This window comes from Apus apus, chromosome 3, assembly GCF_020740795.1.
Source record: "Apus apus isolate bApuApu2 chromosome 3, bApuApu2.pri.cur, whole genome shotgun sequence".
Taxonomy (NCBI): domain Eukaryota; kingdom Metazoa; phylum Chordata; class Aves; order Apodiformes; family Apodidae; genus Apus; species Apus apus.
In genome coordinates this window covers 100,493,632-100,517,480 of record NC_067284.1, presented here as the reverse complement: position 1 = coordinate 100,517,480, position 23,849 = coordinate 100,493,632, and the positions used below count along the sequence as shown (strand labels likewise).

General features: G+C 44.1%; 1 protein-coding gene across 5 annotated transcripts in view; it reads left to right on the top strand.

Annotated features, from left to right (window-relative positions):
- Positions 1 to 23,849, top strand: part of PHACTR2 (phosphatase and actin regulator 2) — a 106,832-nt gene that overhangs the window by 27,290 nt on the left and 55,693 nt on the right. For 3 of the 5 annotated variants that reach the window (XM_051614212.1, XM_051614213.1, XM_051614209.1), the window contains exon 1: positions 1,233 to 1,495. The exons of 1 other annotated variant lie outside the window; for it this stretch is intronic. In XM_051614212.1, the coding sequence (XP_051470172.1) occupies positions 1,453 to 1,495 (43 nt within the window). In that variant the 5' untranslated portion in view covers positions 1,233 to 1,452. Of the gene's footprint in view, positions 1 to 1,232; positions 1,496 to 23,849 lie in introns of those variants that run through there. One more of the 5 variants, XM_051614210.1, reaches the window with a different exon arrangement.

Here is a 23,849-nt window from a genome sequence, read left to right as displayed (position 1 = left end):
AAGTCTATGACACTCAAGCTTGTACCTCTGGCAACTTAATGTCTAATCATAAAACACGGAAATAAAATACTTGTTTACTAAAGCCTATTTCATTTAAAAACATGAAAACTAGGGTTAGTTGTACTCCTCTCTGTTTACATGAGTCAGGCGATGACCACATCTCTTCTGCTCTATACCTGCTGTCAGGCTACCCAGACTGCAGCTCCCTGTGGTTCTCCTCTTGCTTCCTGAGTACAGGCCCCACATTAACACAATCCTCCACCTTCTGGAACTTCACCACCTTGATGACATATGCAAAGATCAGCAGGTCTGAAATCTCTTCAGCCAACCCTTTTAGGACTTCCAGGGCCCTCAAAAACTGTCGTCATTTCACCACGTGTCTCACTAATTGATGTTCTTTCGAATGTTCTTTAGATGTCCTCCTGTGATGTGTATGCATCTCCCTGCTTGATTCTGGATACTGCACATGAATGGCCAACGGCACTTGAGCTATTTTATATCTTATTTTTGCATCACTTGCATTACCTGTTTGCTCTGGGATTAAGTTCGTATCACTGCGTAAGTTATCCTTACGTGCTAAGAAAACCAAAATAAACCTTTGCTCCTCTTGCCCTCGTGCCATGCACAACCTCTATTTCTCCCCATCTCCCGTGTTAATTTATCCAATTGATTACGTCCCATCTTGCCACACCTGTTGCAGCAGGGCGCTGTCTGGGTGCTGCTGTCTTAGACTATCTTCTCTCTTTTGAAACCAGCGGTGGTCCTGTTCTCCTCGGTTACGTTCCTGTGAGAGAGGGAAGGGTTGGCCACTTCTTCAGACCTCGGTCACAGCAGAAAAAGGGACGAAACAAGGGACAAAACGTCCCGGGAACTGCCCTGCCCTGAAAACTGCTCCCAGCAAAGAAGCGCCTCGGGGCAGGGCGACTGGATGGCTCCCTGCACCTGGCAGAGGTTTTCCCTGTGGGGAAAGGAAATAATGCTGTGCCTGGACCAACGTTTTGGACTTCGGGGGGTAAGGCAGGGGCTTGGAGGCGCCTCGCCAGTTAAGCGCCGTCTTTCCCAACCTCCGTACAATTAAGAGTTGCTTTTCCTTCTTTTTTTTTTGTACGTCTGCAAGGCTTTGGCGATCCTTTTACGGCCGGTATCCTGGCAGGGCGCTGCGGAGCGCGGCCCGCCCCGCGGCTGGGGCGGCCGAGGCGGCGGGGCGGGGGCCGGGAGAGGTGCGGGGCGGCGGGTCCGCACCGAGCGGTGCCCGGCAGCGGGCGGGCGTGACGGGCAGCGGGCAGGCATGACAGGCAGCCGGCAGGCATGACAAGCAGCCGCCGGCCCGCAGCCGCCCCCCGGCAGCCGGCGGGGAGCGCGGCCCCGGCCAGCAGCGAGATGGCCCCCCGGAAACAGCCGCGGCGGAGGCTGCGCGCCCGGCGGGCGGCGTGAGCTCCTCCCGGCCGAGCGATGGGGCAGACCTCGGTCTCCACGCTGCCCGAGCCGGCCGGCGGTGAGTAGTACCGGGGGGAGCCGGCGGCGGGACGGCGCGGCCGAGGGGGGCGGCAGGGAGCGGGGAGAGCGGCCGGGGGGCGGCGAGGGGCAGCCCGCGGTCCCCGGGCTCTGCCGCCCGGCTGCTCCCGCGGAGCGCGGCGGGGAGGGCGCGGAGGCCCGGTTCGGTTCGGTTCGGCAGCCCCGGGAGCGACGGGCCCTGCGGTACTTCCCAACCCCGGGGGCGTAGGGCTCCTTTTTTCCCCCATTAATAACTAAGTAAGGACGAAAGGGGGGGGGGGAAGGCGGCGGGGTCGGGGGGGTGTTGGGGGGAGAAGGCAAGGAGCTCTGGCACCTCGCCCAGCAGCGCTGCTAGTAACCCGCCCCTCTGGTTGCTTTTGGCTCCGGGACATTTTATGTGTAATCAGACTGTTGAAAATAAATAAATAGCGTGTGAGGGGAAGTTCCCTCTACACCCCCCGCCCCTCCGTTCCCCCATCCTCAGTAAAGCAGCCCGTGCTATTTGCAAATTAACTTTTGTAAGACTCTCCGAACTGCCCGAGGGTGCTCTTCGGAGGCGTGTTGGGATAGCCCGGTGTGGTTTAGTTCCTGCAAAACAGAGCGGGGCTCTTCCCACAATGATAGGATGTAGAATCTAAATTAACTCCAGCGAGGCTTGAAGTTTCCTGCGAAAACGTCGGTGTATGCATGTTTTTCCTCAGCGCCTGTTTCCTTTGCATCCGTTTTAAAAAGTATAAACAAATCCTGTTGTAAACTTTAATTCTGAAGGCTGAACTTTATTCTTCATTTGCTTATTGCAGTTAATGTGGGGATGTTTTGTCAAACAGGAGACAGTGCAAGCTTTCTTTTTCCTTTTTTTTCTTTTTTTCCTTCACTGCTGTGTCAAAGAATAGTTTTAGTAGCAACACATCCATTTTCAGAAAAGCTCCATTATCTTACCAGTGGTACAGCTTCCCAGTCGTACCATCCCAGTCAAAATCTTGGATGATTTCTCCTTCTGTCAAATATGGCATGAAAAAGAAATTTGTCCATTTCCAATAAATTTCACCACCCCATTGAAGGTTTCACCTAGTAGCCAACATGTTAGAATTATATCAAGGCAGGCACTGGAAAACAGATGGATTGTTTGAAAGTTTTTGTTAAACTTCCTGAACAAAAATATGTATAAACTCTTATGTGCAAAAGTGTATTGTGAGGGCATTTTGTTCAGGAGGGCGGCCGTATCTTCAGTGATAGCTGTGGTGCCTGTGTTCCATCAGCAGGATGCTAATGGACAGTAGTTGGGTTGGATTTCTAGTTTTAGTTAAAGAAGAAAGTCACCTTTGAATTCTTTCCTTATTGAAACCAGGATTTTCAATCAGGAGCAATAAAAGACAGTTCCCTGAAGGTGCAAGCTCTGGTGATGCTACCTCAATAGTGCTAGGTAAATTCTAGTTATCAGCATTTTAAAAGCCCTGCAGTTGTGATGAGACACTGGTAATAGTGACTCCGGGAGGTTTCACAGAAGAACAGTCCCACTTCACTTTCAGCCTTCTTGAAAATGTTTGGGAGAGCATATCCTCAACAAGAAACCTCAGGGGTAGATAGGTTACTGGGTAGCATGGGTTCTTGGGGTTGCAGTCATTTGTTTTCTATGGTCTGCAGCTCAGGTATGTTCTGAAGGCTTAATACATTGCAAAATTTGGGAGGCCTGATCCAGCTCTGATCATGGCAGAGTTACTTCCACTGGTTCCAGTGCAGACCGGTTGCCTCTTAGGCAAGTAGTCCTAAAACCTTTGTTGATTTTGGCATGCCAGCCAACTACAAGCCATTTAAGTCTTTGACAGCTGCTAGAGATTAGAGTTGAAGGAGATCCCTGTCTTGCACACACAGGGGATACAAATCTGTTTTAGTGGTAAGGAATCAATAGTGCATTCAGATCCCCAGTGAGCCACACAAAAGCAGCTGTGAGAAGTTACTTGCCTGTTTGCTCCCTTTTTTTCCTCAGTCGTGCCAGCCTGGGAGGGCTCAGATCCTGCCCTCTGATCCCTGCTGTGCTCCTGCAGGGTTCAGAGAGGCTGTTGGCTAGGCTCAGGAGAGGGCACTGCTGATAAATCACCATGGGGCCTTTGGGTGGACTGATGTGGTGAACATGGTTTGATGTAGAAAACCAAAATAAAATATTTTTTCTGAAAGTCACAGAATGTTAGAAGATATAAAATATATGCATAATATAATATTCAATATGAACCCCAGCCAATGTATTTTTTTTTTTGTCTTTTTTTTTTTAAGATTTACTTTAAATGAAGGATTTTACTCTTGGAAAAGGAAATACGTACTGACGTACTTAAACAGCCCAAGGTCCTAGTGGCACTTTTCCATTGGATTAAGTGCAAGACTGAGGCCTAACCATGAAACTGAAAGTCTTTCTCAACTGGGCAAATGCATGCTCATTAGAGTGCCTGTAAAGAGAGGAAGAATCAGACTTTCTTGCACTGCTGGAACTTTCCTTAGTAGCAATGCTCTCCTGCTAGTGTTTGCCATCAGCTGTGGGTGAGTGGGTGTTGCAGTATTTTGGACAGGAAGATCAGAGCTTTAATCATCTCCCATAACTATGAGTGGTAGACAGGCAGCAAAGCAGGTCTTAGCTGCCTGTGAACACCCACCAGGGAAACCTTTGCTCCTTCTCCTCTTCAGTTCCAGCTTTTCACTCAGATAAATTTTATAAAGCTTGTTTGTTATTTGTCGTAGTTGGCAAATGTGAATAGGAGTGATAGCAAGAGAGCCTTGGGAAGACAGTATAGGGAGTATATAGATGTGGAAAAGGAGGAGTGCATACTGTCCTTGTTCGTCTTCCTTCCTCTTCTGTGATTTTTCCCATGCCTGGCAGGACTTGATGAATGTTTTCTCTCCCCATTTGTTGGCTGGAGTTCAGTGCTTTTGGCGATTATCAGTCATCATGTGCAAAGGCTATCACTTCTGCTTTCTGGTATACAGCTTATCAAAGGGCAGCAGAGCTGGGTATTTATTTATTTATTTTTGAATGTGTTCTTGGGTTGTTCAATACCAGGCACAGTATGGGGAAACAGCCAAGTCTTCAAGTGGAAGCATGACTGGCGTATTGAGAAGATAACACTTAAAAGCAGACCTAGTTAGGTGACAAAAGATTTTTGTTGTTTCTTGAATAGTGATGCCTTGTCAAGGATGAAACTTGCAGTAAAAACAGACCTACCAGTGTTCCTAGGAAGAGGTCAGGCTGCTCAGCATGGAGTCTGTGGAGCACAGCAGAGAGTATATGGAGGGGGAGGACAAGCTGCAAAGGGAACCTCTTGCCCTGATGGTCAGGGTGCTCTGCAGGGCCACTTGAAGACTGAGGTCAGATCCAGCACACAGTACGTAACCTGGGGGCTTGTTTACCCTGGGATGGGTGGGAACTCCTTTCATTGCATACATTTTACAGGAACAGAGCACAAATTGCCAGGCTTGCATTTCATCCTATTACAGACCCAAAGTTTTTTCAAGGACATGAAAGTGTACTTTGACAGCACAGGAAAAAACATTTCCCACCCAGCTCCCCCCATGAGATGAAAGCAGTTGCTGGTAGGATCCTGTTGTTTGTTGACCTTGGCACTCCATGAAGTGATTGTCATAGTTCAGAAGCGAGCATGTTTCTCAGACTGCTCTTTTTCATCTCTCTTGGCTTTGTGGGATTTCCTGCTCACTGACAAGGAAACTGCAGCTTCACCTGTGTCTGTGCAGAGGAATTGTAATTGCCTTAACTGGGCTACCTTATCTTAGTCCTGAAACAGAATGGAAAACTAATATTTGTTTCAGCAGCTCTAGGTGCTGGTAAACAAACTGACTGGTTATCAGCACAGCAGTTTCAGGACTTGTCTAGGATGAGAAGTCTTTCCAGTGCTCTTTATTCAGTAATAGCTGAGCCTTGCTGGGGGTGCTGTTCTGGAGCAAGGACTTATGTTCCTGACAAGTTAGAGATTGAGAAACTCAGCTGTGGACTCAAATTCTCATCCTTACTCAGTCCACTGCAGATCTGAATGTGCAGACAAGCCCTGACCATAGTAATTCTTAATGAAGAAAAAAAATTAAGTTTATTTTTCCCCTACAGCTTCTCTTCCTTTCAAAGTGGAAGAACTTTGACATCATTGCACTTTACAGAAAGGCATCTCAGAGCATTTACAGGTGCTGTGAGCTACACCAGTCATTTCAGTTATCGGTGCACTTGATAGAGTGGAAAGCAGAGATACTGAGCTGAGATGTCAAGTCCCATTTGATGTGAAGCCTTTTCTCCACAGCCACAAAGGAAGTCCTGGGCAGAGAGCCTTGTCTTCATTATTTTTTCCTGAGGCTTAAACTGATAGGGGACTTTGAGGCTGAGCCCTTGTAATACTGCACTTAGGATCCTAGTCCTTTTTTTTCTCTTTATACTTTTCTGTTATGGAAGGGTTATAAGTACAGAGGAAGCTCTGTTTTCAGTTGCTGCTAAATTTACGTTCAAAGCTTTTCAGTTTTTGTGGATGTTAAGCATGGGGAACTCTTTCCTCATCCTACCAGTGTTGTCAGATGAGGCTACAATTGTGACAGTTCCAGAATTTGGGTTAATTAAGTAGGCAATTTGCCCCAGACCTTTGGCTGATTTAGATAGGTAGTCAGAGGCATAAAACCCCCATGTTTTTTGAAAAAATGGGTAGCATCAAATGTGCCTACTACTAATGGAAACTGCAAGAGCTCTTTTAAAAAATTGCTCGAGTGTCTTGAGCTGAAATATTGAAAGTAATAGCAACTGCTGAAAGTTTAGGTCTCATCACCCAAAACCATGATTCCAATTTGTGCTATTGGTGAGGGTCCAAGTGTGAGCATGTGGAATGAATCACTATTTATAGAGAAAAAATTGTACACAGTTTTAAATGTAACACGTGTATAAAATATAGCATATATTTCTGTGGTCACAATGCTGCTGTGTACTCCGTGATCTGCCAGAGCGGAGCTGTGCCCCCAGTGCCCCCAGCAGCTGCTGCACATTGGCCCGGACTGGGCTCCTCAGCTGCAGCAATAGCTCACTGCAGGGAAAATGGCAATTGGAACCCTTGCTATGGGCCATGGCTGAGAGCAGAGATCTTGTAAGGACACGGAGGACCAGACACACCACAGGAACCATGTGTAAACTGTGGGAACACGTGTGTGTGAAAATAAAGACCTAGTGCTTAGTGGGTCCTGGGTCAGTGCCTCACCTCTCCTCACTTGGAGACTGCTTCAAGGATGTCCAGGCATTCTCCTCATTTAGCTGCCCAGGTATGTGACCTTTCATGCAAGGCATGCTGGCTGAGATGCCTTCAATGCACTGATGTTTGGTAGCCACTAATCACCTGTTTGCAGTGTTAATCATCAGCTTCCTCATCTGCCACGAGGAGAATGAGAGCTGGCACCCGGGAGGTCTGCGTGGGCAGTGCAGCAGAGCCCCACAGGCTGGCTGGGTTTGTGTAGAGTTCTCAGATGACCACCCTGATACTTGCCCCAGATGAAAAGCTCATGAGAGATCTCATTTCCTCCTGCGCCCCCTGCGCTAAGCCCCAGTGACAACTGATCCTGCTCCATTGGATCTCAGCCACCCCTTGGATCAGTTGTCCTTCCTTCCTGGATCCTCTTCCTCAGCCTTCTTACTGCTCCTGGTTAGTATTGCCTTGTCCTTAGGTGGTGTTTTCTGTTACAGATTTCAAAACACTTTCCAATCCTTTCCATAGCATTCACTGGGATAGCTTTCTTGTGATCAGGCAGTGCACCTAAGGCACAGATAGGAGGAAACCAAAGAGCTTCCAAGTCCACATCAGCCATACCACAGTCCCTCGTATTAAAAACAGAGAAGACTGGGACATTTGTGTCTTTCTTTACATGTTCTTAAATACTTAAACCTGTCCTTTATTCATTTTGGAAGCTGATGCTTTTTGAGATTTAAAATGTGAAGAAACAGTAACATTGCTGAAAAATACTTCTGCATCAGTGCTGGGTTTGGATTTATTTTCACTTTAGTTTGTTGTTTTAAAACATAATTATGATGATTTTAAAAAATCGAGTGCACTTAATACTTTGGATGAATCACTGATAGCTTTAAAAAAGTACTTCCGCAAACAGCTGGCTTCCAGAACTTAATTCTGCCCATTGTATTAAAATTGTAGCAGTTGTATTTTTATTTGGTTTTTTACCGCAAAATATTGCCTTCTCTAGTTGGTGTAAGATGGATTACTAATCCTGTGCTTTTTTTGACAAGAACTGTGACAGTGTGGTAGATGGATCTTCATTTAAATGTGTCTGGGCATAGGAAAAAAAGAGAGGAGGTAGTTTGCTGGTGACAGTGAAGTGACTCTAGTAACAGGCAGTGGTGACTCTGGTCAGTTTTGCCCCTGACAGATCCTGGACAGTGAGTCTGGCTGCTGCTGCCCCCAAGGAGGCAGCAGCAGGGGTGTAAGGGTGTGTGAAGAGGAGGCAGTCCAGTTTTGTCTATGCTCCAGAGTCAACAGAATTCAGTTTTGCTAACTCTCCTGAGAAGCCTTCAGTCAGGTCTGGTTGCAAGCCATGTAAAGATATTGATGTTAAAAATATGTGCAAAACTGAAGAAGGAAGAGAAAGAAAATATGAATACAAGCCATCGGTGGGGAAAGTAGGCAAATATTGAGGGTTTTAAATTTTTATTTTATGCCCCAAAACCAAAATTAAAGGCAAAGAACAAAACTGAGTAATTTATATTGCCTTTTAGGTGAACTCTACAACACCATTATTGTCTGGTGAATTTTGGGGCAAATTTAAAATTACAGTGGGGCTCCAGAATGTGCTGTCTTCTTCAGTGTTGTATGATATAAGTGGTTCAGTAGGAACTAGGTAGGAAGGTTGCTGTGGACATCAAGGTGATGCATGGGGTGAAGATGAGCTGTTTTCTGACTATCTGGCCAGAATCACATGGGTAACATTGCTGGGTGTCCTCCCGTTAGGTTTTGTTTTGGTGGGTTTTTGTTGTTGTGTTGTGGGTTTTGGGTTTTTTCTGCCTGTTTAGTTCTGCATTTAAGTATTGCAATATGTGAATCAATTCAGTCTTGCCTATTTGCAGTCCACAGTCTGTTTTGGACTAAGAGTCTACACAGACAATGCAATTACCTCTGTCCTTCATGTGGAGGCTCATTATTAGGAAATCTGATTTAAGACTTCAGTTGCTTGCAGGCCTTATACAAGGCTGCTGGATAGGAGTTAATTTCTTCTGTCCCTGACTTGCTTTTCAGGCACTTGGAAATACAGTTTCTGTCAAAAGTGTTCTGTCACTGCTTGGAACAGCTGGGATGATCAGTGTAAGTGGGGAAAAAAGCTAGAGAGGAGATAGTATGGAAGTTTAGGGTAAGCAGGCTGTCAGGTTGTATGTAAAATGAGAAAAAAATGAGAAGATAATGACTTGTGGTTTATTTTGTATTGAAAGAGGGTTGACTAAGTATGTAAGGACTTGACTAAGAGTATGTTCGATAATGCTCTTCAATATAATACCATAACATTGTGGTAACATTTTGTTACCTGCCAAATCAGATAATTCATACAGAATCCCATGTCAATGATAGCTTTGTGAAAATGGAGTTTTATATTAAAAGATGTAAACAGCAAGGAATATATTTCCTTTTTCTTCTCTGATTCCTGCTTTGGTTTCATACGAACTAGAGTGATTTAGACTATTGTGTCATAGGTGTCCTAACATCTGAAATTATGTAAGCAAAACCAATTCTGTTCCCAAAGATCAGCCCTGCATCCCTGGCCTCTGAGAATGTTTCTTTTTGTTAGTGTTGCAAGATGTCTTCACTCTGACCAACTGCCTAAGCTATCAGCAAATCCTAGCAATGTAGATGGGCTGTCCTCATTTCAGTGTTATTTAATCCTTTTTCTGTTTTCAGCATGTGAATGTTTTAAGGTGTTGCCCAATGGAAGTCCAAGAATGGTGCAGAGACCTTAGATGCTGGTTGGGCTTTTAAGCTTGGGCTTTTACTGCTCTGTGCAAACAAATCACATATTTTATAGTGTAGAAATAATTAATGAAAAGTACAGACAATCTCTAATTTTTTTTTTTTTTTAAATTTAAGCTATATAGGTAATTTGCAGAATTGGAATAACTGTGATAAACCATCAAACTTAAGGTTTTCACTGTGATTGTGTAATTTACATTTCCAGCTTAAGCTATTACTGGCAAGACTTGGAGGTGCACTGGAGCTCTTCTAGGGCTTAGGAATTTATCTTTAATGCTTGAAGCTTCAGCTTAGAAAATTACCTCTTGGCTGGGGATTTGTCTCCTCTGGTTGTATTTCTGGGCTTTGCAACCCAGAACATTGTTGATGCACACTAAAATTCCAGAGAATTGGTCACAGCACCAGGCCTTCCTGAGTTCAAGAAGCATTTGGATGATGCTCTCAGGTACATGTTGTGATTCTTGGGGTGCCCTACACAGGGACAGGAGTTGGACTCAATGATCCTGATGGGTCCCTTCCAACTCAGCATATTCAACAGTTCTAAAATTGTTGTCATGTTGCTTGACTTTTTCTGCTGAAGAAGGCAGGGCTCTTCTTGCCTTCTGCCTGTGCGACTGTAGAGCAAGAGCATGAAATAGAAAATTATTTGGATCCCAACTTCTGTTCAGTAGCCAGCTGAACTAAGTAAAATAGCACTTGTCATGAGTTAGACTGGGTCTGAATGCCCAGGAAACTTAATGGGAGAGCAGCCTGTTGCTGGAGAGGATGGTGTGTTGAAGAAGCAAACCACAGCAAGAGGAGCCAAGCTCTGTTCTCACACTCAGACTGCTGCACATGGGTGCATCAGTGCTCTTCCCTCTCGACCAGGAGCTGGGAAGCCAGCACAATGTATCAGTGTCCACGACTTCATCCTCAGCAAACTGGGGCCTCCCAAATGCCAACATAAGTTGGTGTGTGTTGAGGCATGGATGCCAAAAGGCACAGCAGTTCATGACAGCAGCCCTCAGTTACATCCATCAGCGCCCTGAATCAGTCTTTGCAGCTATTGTAGGGAGGAAGATGCCCAAGATACTCCAAGCCAGCGTTTGCCCATGAGGCCCTAGTAAGCCTCAGCGTGGCTGATAAATCTCCCACCTCTACTGCCTAAAGGACACACAGAGATTTCTAATGCTCGGGCACCAAACCAGTGAAGCTCACCAGCACAGCAGCACCCTAAGTTAAAATCATGATGTTACTGTGAAGATTGAGGGACTGTCTGGTCTGTGACTTTTCTTCCAATTGCTTTCCTTGCTTATAACCCCCAGAGATCAACTTACCTGAAGCACTTGTGTCGTAACAAGCAATATAAAGTTGTCCAGGTTGAAAACTAATTTCCAGTGTGCTTTTTTTTCATCTTTTTTGCCCCCAGATCCTGGATGAGTCAACAAAGAAGTGACACTTTCATTGCGTGCTTATGAAACACAGATTCAGTGTGATACAGTCAAGTAGTTTGACTCACGTAATCACTTAAAGTTTTTGTAAGCTGGAGGGAAATGGTTTGTAGATACTAGCTGTCTTTACAAGGAGAAAAAAAATACCAGACAGTTCACTGCCAAGAAATGGGGCATGTTTAAATTATACATATATAATGTGTTATAATTTATTTCATTGGTAATAATTCAAAACTGGCTGTGCATTTCCTTTCCTGTAAATTCATTCAATGTGTTTGAAGATTGCTGGTTTGTTTCTTGGAGTTTTGTAGATTTATTGCATTTCTGAGGGGAAGGAAGTGTTGGTTTTGGCACAGATGCTAGGAATATTCTTGTTCTGAAAATGTGAAGCAGTGTTACAGTGTGCTGCTAATCTGGCCTCTTTTATGTTGATACAGAGAAAGGTGTCATGGTTTTCTTACTCTACATGTAATACCACCATGCATGGTCCTCCTCTTAGGATGAATTGTTCAAGTGATTGATAAAATGAAGGAAAATATTAGTATTAATAATTAGTATTAAAAAAATCATAGAGGATTTAAAACAGTTGCACTGATTGCAGATTAGTTAAGTGTGCTTAAATTCTTGAAATGAAACATTTTAGAAGGCTGGTTTGATTTTTCTTAGAAGACACTGTATTCAGTTTCTTGGGAGGAAGATGCTATTGTTGTTTCTTACTTGAATACTGCTGCTTTTGACACATCAAAATAAGATGTGGAAGAAACATGTAAGACCTGATGGTGAGACACGAAAGAGTCTGTGTCTGTGCAAGGGGAGAGTGAACAATAAAATGAATTACTAAGGCTGTGGATAAAGCCAGCTTGTCAAGAGCTGGACAAGGACCAAGCACAAATGAAAAATGATCTATACTTCAGTTGGAGAAAAAAGGCATAGTGCTTAGCAAAACATGAGCCAGCAAGAAAAAGAGAGATGTTAACTACAAAACATTGCAGAAACTGCATGACTACGAAGCTTTTGAACACTTTTGTTGGACAATACCATCATGTAACTGTGTTGTGTTACAGAGAGAAGGTGATTCTGGGGAGAGGAAGAAAGTTTTTGTTGGAAAAGTTTAGGGGATTTCAGAGACCTGAAACTGAAAAAACAAGTATCTTGGACACTTACAGCAACACCCCTCTCCTAGCTCCCCTCTGGCACTGCTCCTTCTGATGATTTAATTTTGCCATTACTACTGGAGGGAAAGGAGGAGAAGAGGAAGAGGGCAAATTTTAGCCAGACCCAGCAAGACAAGCAGTTTGCTTCTGAAACATGTCATGCACCTGGAAACTCTGTAGCTTAATTTGACATGCATAAGTAAAAAAAAGTGTTGAAAAGTATTTATTGTCAATATTTGATCTCTAGGATCATGTATTTTAGAAAAGAGAAGAAGAGCAATACAGAATGTCCCTTTCTAGCTGTCATTCACAAATAATGAAAAAAACCTTGAGAATACAGAGCTAGGCCACTAGAAAGTATACAAAAGCTCAGTATTATTTTCAATAATTTGTAAAGCATTAAACAAAGGTTTGGGACTTTGCAGATTTCTCTAGTTAGCAGGAGAAGCTTAACAAAAAAATTGATATCTAGCGCTGCACACTCTGCTTAATGCATAGACTGATTATGTGCTTGGAAATGACTGCCGTGGCTGAAGATGCACCCACTGTTGCTTACCTTCCCTTGGGCAGGAGTTCCCCTCTCCTCAGCTAAGCCCTGCAAGCCCTTCTCAACCCTTCAGTGTAAAATCAGCAAAATCTGTTTGCATGTAAGAATAAAGGCCACAGCTTACCACTCTGGCATGATCTGGAAGTGTTTGTGTCTCCGAACTCTGAGGCATTAATCAGTCCTGAGAATGGTGTTGTGTGATAATTCAATATTGTTATCCCCTCACCTTGCTGCAGATGGTGATGCCAGACCTGAAAGCCATAGACCAAGGAGCTAAGTGAGCACAAATGAATAGTCAGGCCACGGATTTTTGTGTTTGTACCTTTGAACTAGCCATCCTTAAGGGACCTGTTTGTAGAAAAAAAATATCTCTCTTTCATAGTCTATAGTGCATTCAGCGTTTCCTCAACCACAGAAGAAAAACACTGCAAGAAACATCCCCAGAACTGAGATTAACAGAAAAATAAAGTCCTTTGTTTAGTGAGTTCGCTGTGGTAGAGAGATATAGCTGAAGACAGGTAGCGAGTTAACCAGCTGCCTTGACTGACAGTCCCTTTAGCTTTTTGAGGAGAGCCATCTCCTCAGACCTTCTCACCTGTGGTTTTGCAGGTAACATCACCCCGACCATTTCTGGATAGGAATGCTACTGTTTAGCATGTTTGGCAACGTTTGTTTCCCCCTGAGGTCTTGTTTCAGGAGATGCATGCCAGCGGGGCAGCAGGACTGAGCCCCTGGTATCCTTTTCAGTGCAGAACGGTCTGGTGGCAGAAAGCAGGGGGTTTTTTTAACCCCTTAAGAATTGATACAACCTCAGTGTATATGGGCCAGAGATTTCTTACTTTCAGTTTAATTGTTTTGCTCTTTATGCTGTAAATTCTGCATAGGAGTGAGGGGAGAGTGGAGAAAGAACAGACATCAGAGCTGATTGAATAAGCCATTTCTTAAAAACAAACAAATGCAAGGCAGTTCAATCTCATAACAAAAAATACCACCATGGAGCCCATTCTTTCAGGTTTAAGTGAGTATTTGCATGCCTAGATGTCAAGGTGAGGAAAACTTGCAAATCTAAAGAGATTTATTTTGTCTTACTCTTTGTATTTCTTTATAATTCAATTGTTGCACCTACCATTTTTGGCACTTTTTTTTTTTTAATATGGGATGGTGGCAAAAGTTTTGAGACAAACAAAAAACCTGTCATTCTGGAGAGGTGAAAAAAAGGAGTTTGTTTGGGGTGAGAGAGGGGGGAGGGAAGCTCAGGTAGTCCTAATGAGGCAATGCAAGATGTGACCCCTCAAGGAGACAGGTTGCAAAGTGAAAAATCTTTATGAGGCCTTCCAGTAGCCCTCCTAGCCCAGCAGCTTGCTATGAAGTTATGTGAGAAAGCCAACCATTCATATATCTCAATGCAGTTATTGTTCATATTGTATTGATGTTTTTTTCCTGACATTTACAGGAACTTCTTTTTTCTAACCCAAGACTTATGGGTGAAGTCCCGCTAATAGATACACATGTGTTCAGCCACACAGACTTGCAAGTTTTTAGCATCAGATTATGGATTACATTATATTTTACTGTGGATCTCAGTAACATAGTTTTCAAGAAAACTGTGACAATTTTTCAAAATATTTCTTGTCTCTTATCCATCAGGATGGAGAAGCCAGAGCTGTCATAGCAGTCATTTGGTTTAGACATAAAGAACTGTTTGCAGTGGGAGGACAGGTACATGAAATCAGTGGGTATGAGAGCAGATGAGAGATGGAGCAGAGTTCCCCAGAGCTCCCTGGTAGCTAGAATAAGGTAGATTTAGGCTAGGATTAGTTTAAGAGCCACTTTGCTATCAGGGATTTGTTTTGGGGCTCCCAGTTCTCGTTAGGTGCCATAAGCTGAAGGTAATTGGGATCCTTCAGTTTTGTGGATACAGCCTCCCAGTTCCTCCAGTGTTGCTGTAATTACCCCAAAAGAGAGCTATCCATATTGGAGTCATGTCAGTGAAATTATTAATGAGAAACTTTCTTTGCACAAAAACCTACACTAATGTTTTTTAGTTGTTATCCTTCCAGCATTTTCACTGGTTACTCACCTGTTCCTACTGACAGGTAGTTCTGTGCTTATAAAAACAACATCCAGGTACACCCCAGGGGAAGTACATTGAATTAATATAAAATTACAATTAAATTAGTTTCAATTCTGTCACTGTACATTCAGCTCTGAATTTAAGCTCTGGCTTGTTTTAGTTGAGAAATATATGGGTCATCAAAATATTTTATGGAGGCAAAGGTCCTTTCCAAAAGCCAGCCTGTAGGGCCAGGGACTTCAGAGTAGTTACAGTAATGAGGAGCTTTCATCTGCACAAGAGCCACTTCATGTTCAGTATTTGTGTTTTCCTATACTCAGCCACCTCCCCAGGGTGAGGGAGCTGAGCTCAGGGTGCTGCTGTGGCCTTTGGGGGGAACTGCAAACTGCACATCCCTGTGAGCTACAGCTGGGGCTTGCTGTTTGTCCCTGCAGGGGCTTTCCTGGCCACTGGCACTTGGCCATTGTCTGGCGTGGGTCTGCCTAGCAGTGTGCAGTGTAGTGATAAACCATGGTATTCCTAACACAGAAGGAAATAAAGAAGTTTTTTCCTTCCTCTGAGTGTGAAGGAAATGTATGTGCTATAGTAATGCATTATTTTTTTCTTCATAATTTTTCTCAAAGCTAAACTTCCCCCAAAATGCAATCATACCTTAGAATTCTGTGTTGGGACGAAAGATAATTGAAAATGCACTTGAGCACTGGATTTCTAGGTGGGTTGGAGGCCAGAAGGTTAAAGTTAGTTTAGGGGCTGACTGGAGTGAGAAGGTAGTGTTGGTGAAGGAGCTTGGTGGGAAGGATTGGGAGCTTTGGGGTGACACCTGGAGGTTCTTCATCCTCTTCAGAGCTGGTGTTGCTTGAAATAGGATGATGTTCTCTCTGGGATTTGCATTGCCTGCTGCATGCTCAGCTGGGTTGCTTCTCCTCGTGCCAATGCCTCTCCTGACCCTGTAGGGCAGCCTGTAAAATGCCGAGGTGACATACGGCCCTGTTGATGTATGGCCCAGTTGATGTGGGCCATTCATGTTCACAAACATGAAGCTGAAGAGTTTTGGTTTAAGTGAAAATGGTTGGAGAACTGGTTCCCAGTGACAGCTAGTCATAAAACATGAAATGTTGTAGGGTTTGCAAAAAAGACTTTGTGTTAGTTACATCATGCATGCCTCTACTGTTCAAGTTTAGTGTATCATTCCTGATCTTATAAGGAGTTTAAAACAAAAGAGCCAGTTAACAAATTATTTTTGTTTCATTTTATTCCTGAACAAGGAAATATCTAGTGATGGTTAATGATGCTTTTTTACGTGAATTAGGCTGTGGGATGTGCTGTTGTGCTTATCTCCATTCCTGGTACTATACATCTGTATTCATGTACAGAAGATCTCCCACCAAAGAATAATATGCAAATACTCAATTTTACTTAGGTGTTGTTTATGTTTTTGTCACGTTTTCAGGTTTTTCCCCAAAATACCTTCCCTGGAGTGAGTACCACATGTGAAAGGTTCGGTATGACTAGGCAGTGATGTCCTTCTGTACCCTCTGCACGTGAAGGAGGAGACAAGCCCACTATGTTGGGCTGCCCTTAGTTTAGCAGCTGCCACACGTGGGGCATGCCAGTCCCTCCCAGAGCCCAGCATCCAGCTAGGCTGAGCAGTGAGTGCAGGGTCTAAAAATGTTGAATATGTGTGCTGGGTATTTGAGTGTTTGCAAGAACAGGAGGGAGGTTTAGGGAAAATTATAAAACTTGTTTCAATACAAGAAGAGTGACTGAAACCTTTATCACTTCATTTCCAAAATGTCACAGCCACTTCTCTAAGCTCAGGGAAGTTTCTGTCATTTGTTTGTAAGCTGCTGGAAGGCACTTGTTTAAAGAACAATTATTAACCTCTTTGTATTTCAAAACCTGCTCTTATACAAAGCGTGCTTCGCTGGACCTGGAGTTAGGTAACAGCTTTGTTCAGCATGGCAGAGAGAATTTTCTAGGAGGTATTTTCTGAGGCAGGTGAATTGCCAGGGGCTGCAGGAAGGCCTTCTGCTCCTTTGGTTGAGGTTGGAGCTGAATGGGCTTCAAACCACACAGAGAGAGCAGGACTCGGAGGTGGCTGTGACGTTGTGCCTTGCAGAAGTGCAGAGGGATGAGGCCTGGCCCTGGTTGCCAGCCCAGAGCTGCAGCTCCAACACCGAAGCAAGAGCTTCCATCTTTGGCAGGCTCTCTGCTTTCCTTTCCCTCACTGGATCTCCTCAGCAATGCTGTTTTGGGGGACACTGAGCAGAGACCTAACCAAGACCAGGCTGTCTGCCCCTGGAAAACCCTAGGTGAAAGAACCCCACAGAAAGACCACCAGTGGAAACTCATCCTTTGCTCATGTCTATGTGGGAGCCTGTGTCCATGTGTTGATTCATTCTTGAATAAGCGGTTAAATATCTCTTTCTCTCTCTTGCTGGGTGCATCAGCTGTTGGGTGAGTTGCAGAAAACCCAGGATGAGAGCACAAGGAACAGTCAGGACAGGAAAAAACTGCCAGCAGGAATTTCTGAAGTATTCCTGTGGGCTTTCCTAAGGAATGGTTGCCTTTCCCAGGGACTGCTGGAAACCCGAGTGTGCTGTCACAGAATGTTCCCTCTCTAGGAAAACATTTGGTCGTAATTTAAAAAAAAAAAGACTTTACAGAGCTTAAATAAACCCAAAGATTAATCTGGTGAACGCTGAAGCTGTGCATTCTTTACTTGGGAGGATTTTGAATTTCCAGGGCTGCTTGGAGTAGCAGCCTAGCAATAGGTGCAGGGCTTTCCAGGCATATTCAAACTTTTTGCACCACCTTTTTTCCCAATAAAGTTCTCACTGTGGGGCTTTTATGCATACAGCTAGATACTGAAGCTTTTGTGTTCAGTTCATCTGTACCAGCATGGTCATGGTGCTCATAAAGAGAACACAGAATCTGAGTAATCATAAAATTCATGAGTAATCATAAAATCCTAATAATTATGAGAACAGCTTCAATGTAATTAAATTTTTAAGGTAAACCATTTTAGCATTTTCCTTTCTATTTTGACTTGTAATTGCTGAAGGGTAGTGTGGCTTGGTTTATCTCTGCATTCATTAGGAATAATTAAAAAAATCTTTTTAATGAAAACTGGTTTAGGATTTAAAGAGAGTCTTTAAGAAAATACGAAGTACAACGTAGTGTGTCGTTCCATACAGTGAGAATGACCTCTGTCAGCATTAGTCTGGCAAAGGAGGCTAAATTATTCTTGCAGTCTGTGTTGGGTTTTGTACAAAGTAAATAAATCAATATATATTATCTGATTCAGGGCAAGCTTAAATGCATCTTAATGGTAACTGGAAGACATAAAATTTGTCATTGGGCTACAATGAATGCTAACTCCTAACTGTGCCTGGCTCAGTAGGAAAAGGAAAGGTGTTCCCAGGCAACGGTGCGTGCTGATGTCGTTGTGTCATGGTCCAGTATTCGGATACGTGGCAATTTTTTACGATCTTGCCAGGACAAAACAAAGGTAACACAACCTTGGGTGCACAAAGAGGCACCAGGGCTGGTGTGCGGTCTTACGAGAGATGGGGCAGAACCTCCTTGCTTTCTAACCCTCCTCACCACAGGGGGAGGCTGGTGTGGCTGGATTCTGCCTTCCCTCTCCTGGGATAAGCTGCACGGCAGCTGCACCCTTTGTTGCCCAGCAGAACCCGAGAAGACGTTTAAAGGTGATCCCAAATGGTGACATTAAGATGCAGACGAGGTCAGATGTACGCGCACAACAAACTTTTATTACAGTAACACAGCAAAGTCCCTAGAGCGGATAGGACAGGGAGAAAAACAGAGACAGAAAAGAAAGGAGAAAGCAGAGATACAGAGGACAGCAAGCGAGAGCATAGTTACCACCACGGTCCAGCAGTGTTGTCAGTGGGGAAGTGGTGCCTGGTGGGGAAGTGCTTCAAATGCACCCATAGTGTCCCAGATTTTTATACAGTTCTTGCCCACTGCACCCCCACTTTTCTCCCTGAATAAGGGAGAAAATCCTCCTATCTTCTCTGTGCTCCTCCGAGATAGCAGGGGGGTAGGTCTGGCTCCAAGGCTATGTCCTGCAAATAGTCTTTGTTTGGCTAATTGTTGAGACCAGCCATTTCAAAGAGGAGGTTGAGACAATTGACACCACAGGATTAGTTTATTACAGTGGAGTTTTGGTCCTAGGAAGTGGCTTGAGACGGGCACTCTTTGTTTTGTCCTGCTAAGTCGGTGGTTTTCATGAGATATCATATCAAGGCCTGGTTATCACTGGATATTCTGCTCCCAGTGCCAGCTGTAGAACTCCTTTTTCTCCAAGCTCAGCATGTCCCACATTAAACTCCCCAGTTCTCAGGTACACACCGCAGGAGGGGAAGCAAAACGGTTGGGTGGGTTGCTGAGACATCTCTTCAGTCCATCAACAAATGTTGTTCAACTCTTAGATGCCACAAGACAGGCAACAGATATCCTGAGTGCCAAAGTCCGTCACTTATCTCTTGGATTGTTCGAGACAAGCACTATACATCCTGAATGCCACACATTGGGTGGGCTTGGATCCCCCCTCAGGCAAACAGGCATCCCTGCTGGTGCCATTTGAAACTCTTACTAATGATGTGTACCAAAGCTAAACACTGGATGAATGTTGCTAGGCGCTGTGGTAGTATAGCACTGAGATGGGTTGGTGGGGAGAAAATGGAGTCTGGTGTTTCTACTGTGGGTAGTTAGTTGTCTTCCAGCTCAAGGGGTGCTCATCCAGCTCCAGCTAAAGCAATTCAGTTTAATCTGGCACACAGAAGTTCAAGTTGGTATTTTATTTTCGCCTATAGATGACAGAGATATATTTTATGATTGCTTAGTGCCAATGACTGAAAGAGAGGTATTTGAAAAGGATGTGCTGCAGAGTCCATTAAAATGGACTTTTGGATAGCTAAAAGAATCCTAAAAATGCAACTGAGCAGGTGGCCATGAAAAGTTGGAAATCTGTTGTTCAAGCTGTTCTGTTTTATAGTTAGAGCTGGAGCAAGAATGTTCTTTATAGTAATTTTTTTTGTACAGCCCCTGTCACAAAGAGGTCCTGCTTTGTGACTGGCCCTCCTGTATTATCCATAATACAGTCATTCATTATTAACAGGGAGAGGAGAAGTGGGGGCTTCAAATACAGCATGAGATGAGCAAGTGGGGAAATGAAGGTATCAATTATGTATCTGCTGTGTTGATATTGCTCTTACAGAGTACTTGTTTTTCCCTAAGGGAGAAATCTCTGAAAGGAGCCGAACATATTCTCAGTACCTTCTCTGACAACAAGATGATCTCTCCCCATCTATAGGCCTCACCTAGTCCTTTTCTTCAGCCTTTTCCCTCCTAGGAGGACTTGTGCTTTGGTTAGTCCTGGCTGGTGCCTGGCCCTAAAAGGAGAGCACTGCTGGCTCTCCCACAGGGAGGTGGGATCTTGGTTTCCAACCCCACCTCTGTGAGCATTGGCACACCCTGCTCACAGCACGCTGTCCCAGCACAGCATCCCAGAGCACTGAGCAGGAGGGGAGCAGCTTTCTAACTTGCAGTTTGTTCCAACCAAAACTTTTTCATTATCTGTGTCTCGCTTCTGTAAACACTTGATTCCATGGAAATGTGTATGAACAGAGCCTTCAAATCTTCATAAAGATAGTACTATAGTTGCCCTGGGGTTTGCTGTAGTGATTTACAGAGCCACCAGCTTGCTTCATGGGATTGCTGTTTTGTAGGAAAGGGAACATGCTGTTTTTTCAAGTATAACTGAATCCCATCACAAACTGCACACGGACCTGTCCTTCTACATGAACATGCCCCTGAGCAACCAAGTTTAAATTGGCAAAGGAAGAGCAGCTGGGCTGACAAATATGTCAGCTTGTGCCTGATTTTCCGCACCCTGGCCCTAATAAAGGACAAGACACAGGGAATAAAACAGCTGTTTGCTGTGCAGCAGGGGCTGGAGAGAGTAATGCAACATGATGCGGATGTCAGCTGCAACTTGGCAGCTTCCATTTCCTCATAGCAAAAAAGATTACTTAGACTGTATTCAGAATTGTGATACTATAGGTATACAGTTATATGAACAATTTTTACACATTGTGGTTTGAGAGTTGTCAAATTGGAGTTTTGATGGCAAAGAACTGTGTTTCATCATTTTATATTTTTTTCTGAGCATGTTGAGTTTTATTACTATTGTTTATCCAAGCTGGTATCTAGCAACAAAGACAAACATTTTAAAGGCAGCTAAAAAACTGAACTTAAAAATAAACAGTTTTCTCTACAAAGACTGCAGAGCTAATAGCTTATACAAACATTTGCAATGACAGTAACACTTTGAAATTTGCTGGTTGGATTTAAGTGTCTTTGACCTCCCCAGTGGGATTCCAAGGCCAGTGGAGTTGTAAAAAGAAACTATTTGCTTTGAGTTTGACTTACACACATTTGGAAAAGTGCAATATGCTGTTTCCTGTACTAGAAAAAAAGGTGTTGAAGTGGTGCCAGTGTAAAAGAAAATGTCACTTTTAACAGGCAGCAGCACAGTGAGCTCCAGCCTGTCCTGTACAGGGATTTAATTACACAGCTGATCAAATTGCTCCTAAGTTGTTTGGGCTTTTTAACATAAATGTTCTGTTATTTGTAGATCAAGAACTCCTTGTTAAAGTACTCAAGCTCAAGGAAGTGTTGGGATGGGAGCCCACAAAACCAAACCTGTTCTCAGATGTATGAACATGTTACCCAGCATATGGCTAATGTTCATACAGAATTGTATTTAGCAAGGGTGCTGAGCAGTCTGGAATGAGGCAGGGTAGGATGGGGAGAGATGGGTGGGGTGGGGTGAGGAGGAGAAACCTCCTTCCCCAGCTTCCTTCATGCAGAAGAGGAGAACACATGCAGAAGTGTTAACACTTCAGGTGGTCATTGCTTCAGCATTGGATATGGTGAAGGCATCAGTACACGTTGCTGTGAGGAGCAGCTCTCATACCTGCTGACTTAATGCTCAGGTGCTGGCTTCATGATGGTAGAAGTGTTCCATCTCTTCCCAAACTTCTCTGCCCCATCCCCTCCTATTCTTCCTGCCCCAGCTCAGCCTGCTCAACAGAACTATTTGCCTGACCCTTCTGTGTCAGTGTTAGGAACTGGCTCGGTTTTAAAAGCCTAGGCAAAAGGTTATTTTTCTTCTGGCTCAGTGCAGTGATAAAGTGCAGCCTCCCAAATGGTCACCAGCACGGTTGGTTGTTCAGCTGATGTTTCCACTGAAGTGGGGTGAAAACACAGGCTAAGGTAAAGAAACCTGCTTGTGTGGGGCAGCGTTTCAGTCAAGCCATAGCCACATCCTGCCTGTGCCAGCAGTGGCTCCTGGGGACACATCCAGTGAACTACCTCTGTCTTTCTAGGTGCATCTAGGGAGCAGCCAGTTGGAAAGGGATCAGCACCTGAGTTCTCTAGATGGTCTTGCAGCGCAGGCAAGCTGTTAGCAGAGACAAACCCTCTCTTGGAGTGATGTACACCTCCAGAGGAACCAGTCACCTGAGAGCTAAAGCAGCCCCAAGCTTGAGGTTGCTTAAGGTTGGAGTGGAGAGTGGCTAGAAAACAGCCTAGAGGAGCTTTGGCTGCGCTCTGACCATTTTGCTAGTTTTTTGGCTCAGCTTGGATAGCTATGGCCATCTGAGAGTGAGCTGGTTCCCGCTCTGAAGGCACACCAGCTCCTGAGAGGGGTCAGAGGTAAGCACCTAGCCAGACGGTACAGGGGCTGCTGGGCAGAGTTTGCACTGGTCTGCCAGGTTTGTGTTTGCCTTCCGTATTTTGGTTTCCCTTTCCCCAAATTCCTGCAGACTGTATTTCTTATCTTGTCAAGTTTCTGGGAGCACTAGGAGTGGCACATTCCGGTAGGGCAGCGACATGGCATGACTATCGCCTTGGTTTCCTTGTCAGGACGAGTTGGCACTGGGGACCAGAAGGGTCTTGACCTTCTTCTGAGTGAGTGCTGCTGCTGCTAGGAGAGGGCATCCAAGGGCTCCTCGCCCTATTGGGGTAGATGGAGAGTAACTTTGTTGATAGCTGGAGAAGTGAGAGCAGAGCCAGAGGTTTTCCTGTGACACACCCTGCTGGGTTTTATCTCAGCATCAGTATTATGTACCTATTAATTACCTCAAAAATTGTTTAGTTGTTTGGGTTTTTTTAATTCCTGCTTATTACCACACAGGAGAAGGGCCACATGCTCATTTCCATTTATTTTCACACTTCTAGCCAGTATCTGCTGGGAAGTTTTACCACTTGCCCATAGCTAAAAATATTTGTTGTAAACTTATTATAGTTGTTTTTCTCCCCCATGTTAAGGCTATACCAAGAGAAGTCAGCAAGGAAATATTCCCAGTTTGGGTTTTCAGATGTAACATTTAAAAAATACTGTTACAGAATATCACAAGACGAGTACATGCAGCTTACTTTTAGGTTGAACTACTGAATTACCTAAAAAGATCTTTAAACTATAAATAGAAGTCTATGCCATTGTGTTTAAGGAGATTCAGCCCTTAATATTCTGACACAAGAAGCACCAATTTTTAATCCTCAGCTGTTTGAAGCACTTTAGTTGCTCTTTTATGTATCTTCCTTTTAGTTGTTGTTTTTTTCTATCCTCTCACATATCTGTTACTGTGCCTGGACTTTTTCCCCTCTGTTTTTTGTGGAGAAGTTGCTTGGATCCAGAATTTGACCTTTGATCTGAAGTTTCATATATCTGGGAAGTGTAACTGTCTGGAAATTTTTCATTTGCTGTTTTTCTCTCAAGTCCTGGGTTTGAGAAGAATGCAGTAAGCAGCCTGCATTAAACTTGCGATCCCTTTCCTTCTGGTTGGAGCCACTTGTGTTCAGATCAGAGAAGAAATAGCAAGATGATTTTTAGCCAAATCACTTTATAAACCTGTATAGTGGTATTTCTGAGCATTCACTTATTCCTTTCATAGGGAGCCAAAAAGGTGGAAGCTAAACATTTTGTCGTGAAGGAGGAAGTAATGCGGGTGTTCTAATAAGGACTGCATGATGCCAAAATGTAAATAATTAATTGGCAAGCACAGATTTGTGGGTATATTAGAAGCATAAGATCAGGTCCTAATTTTCATAAGCCCTTAGGTAAATGCC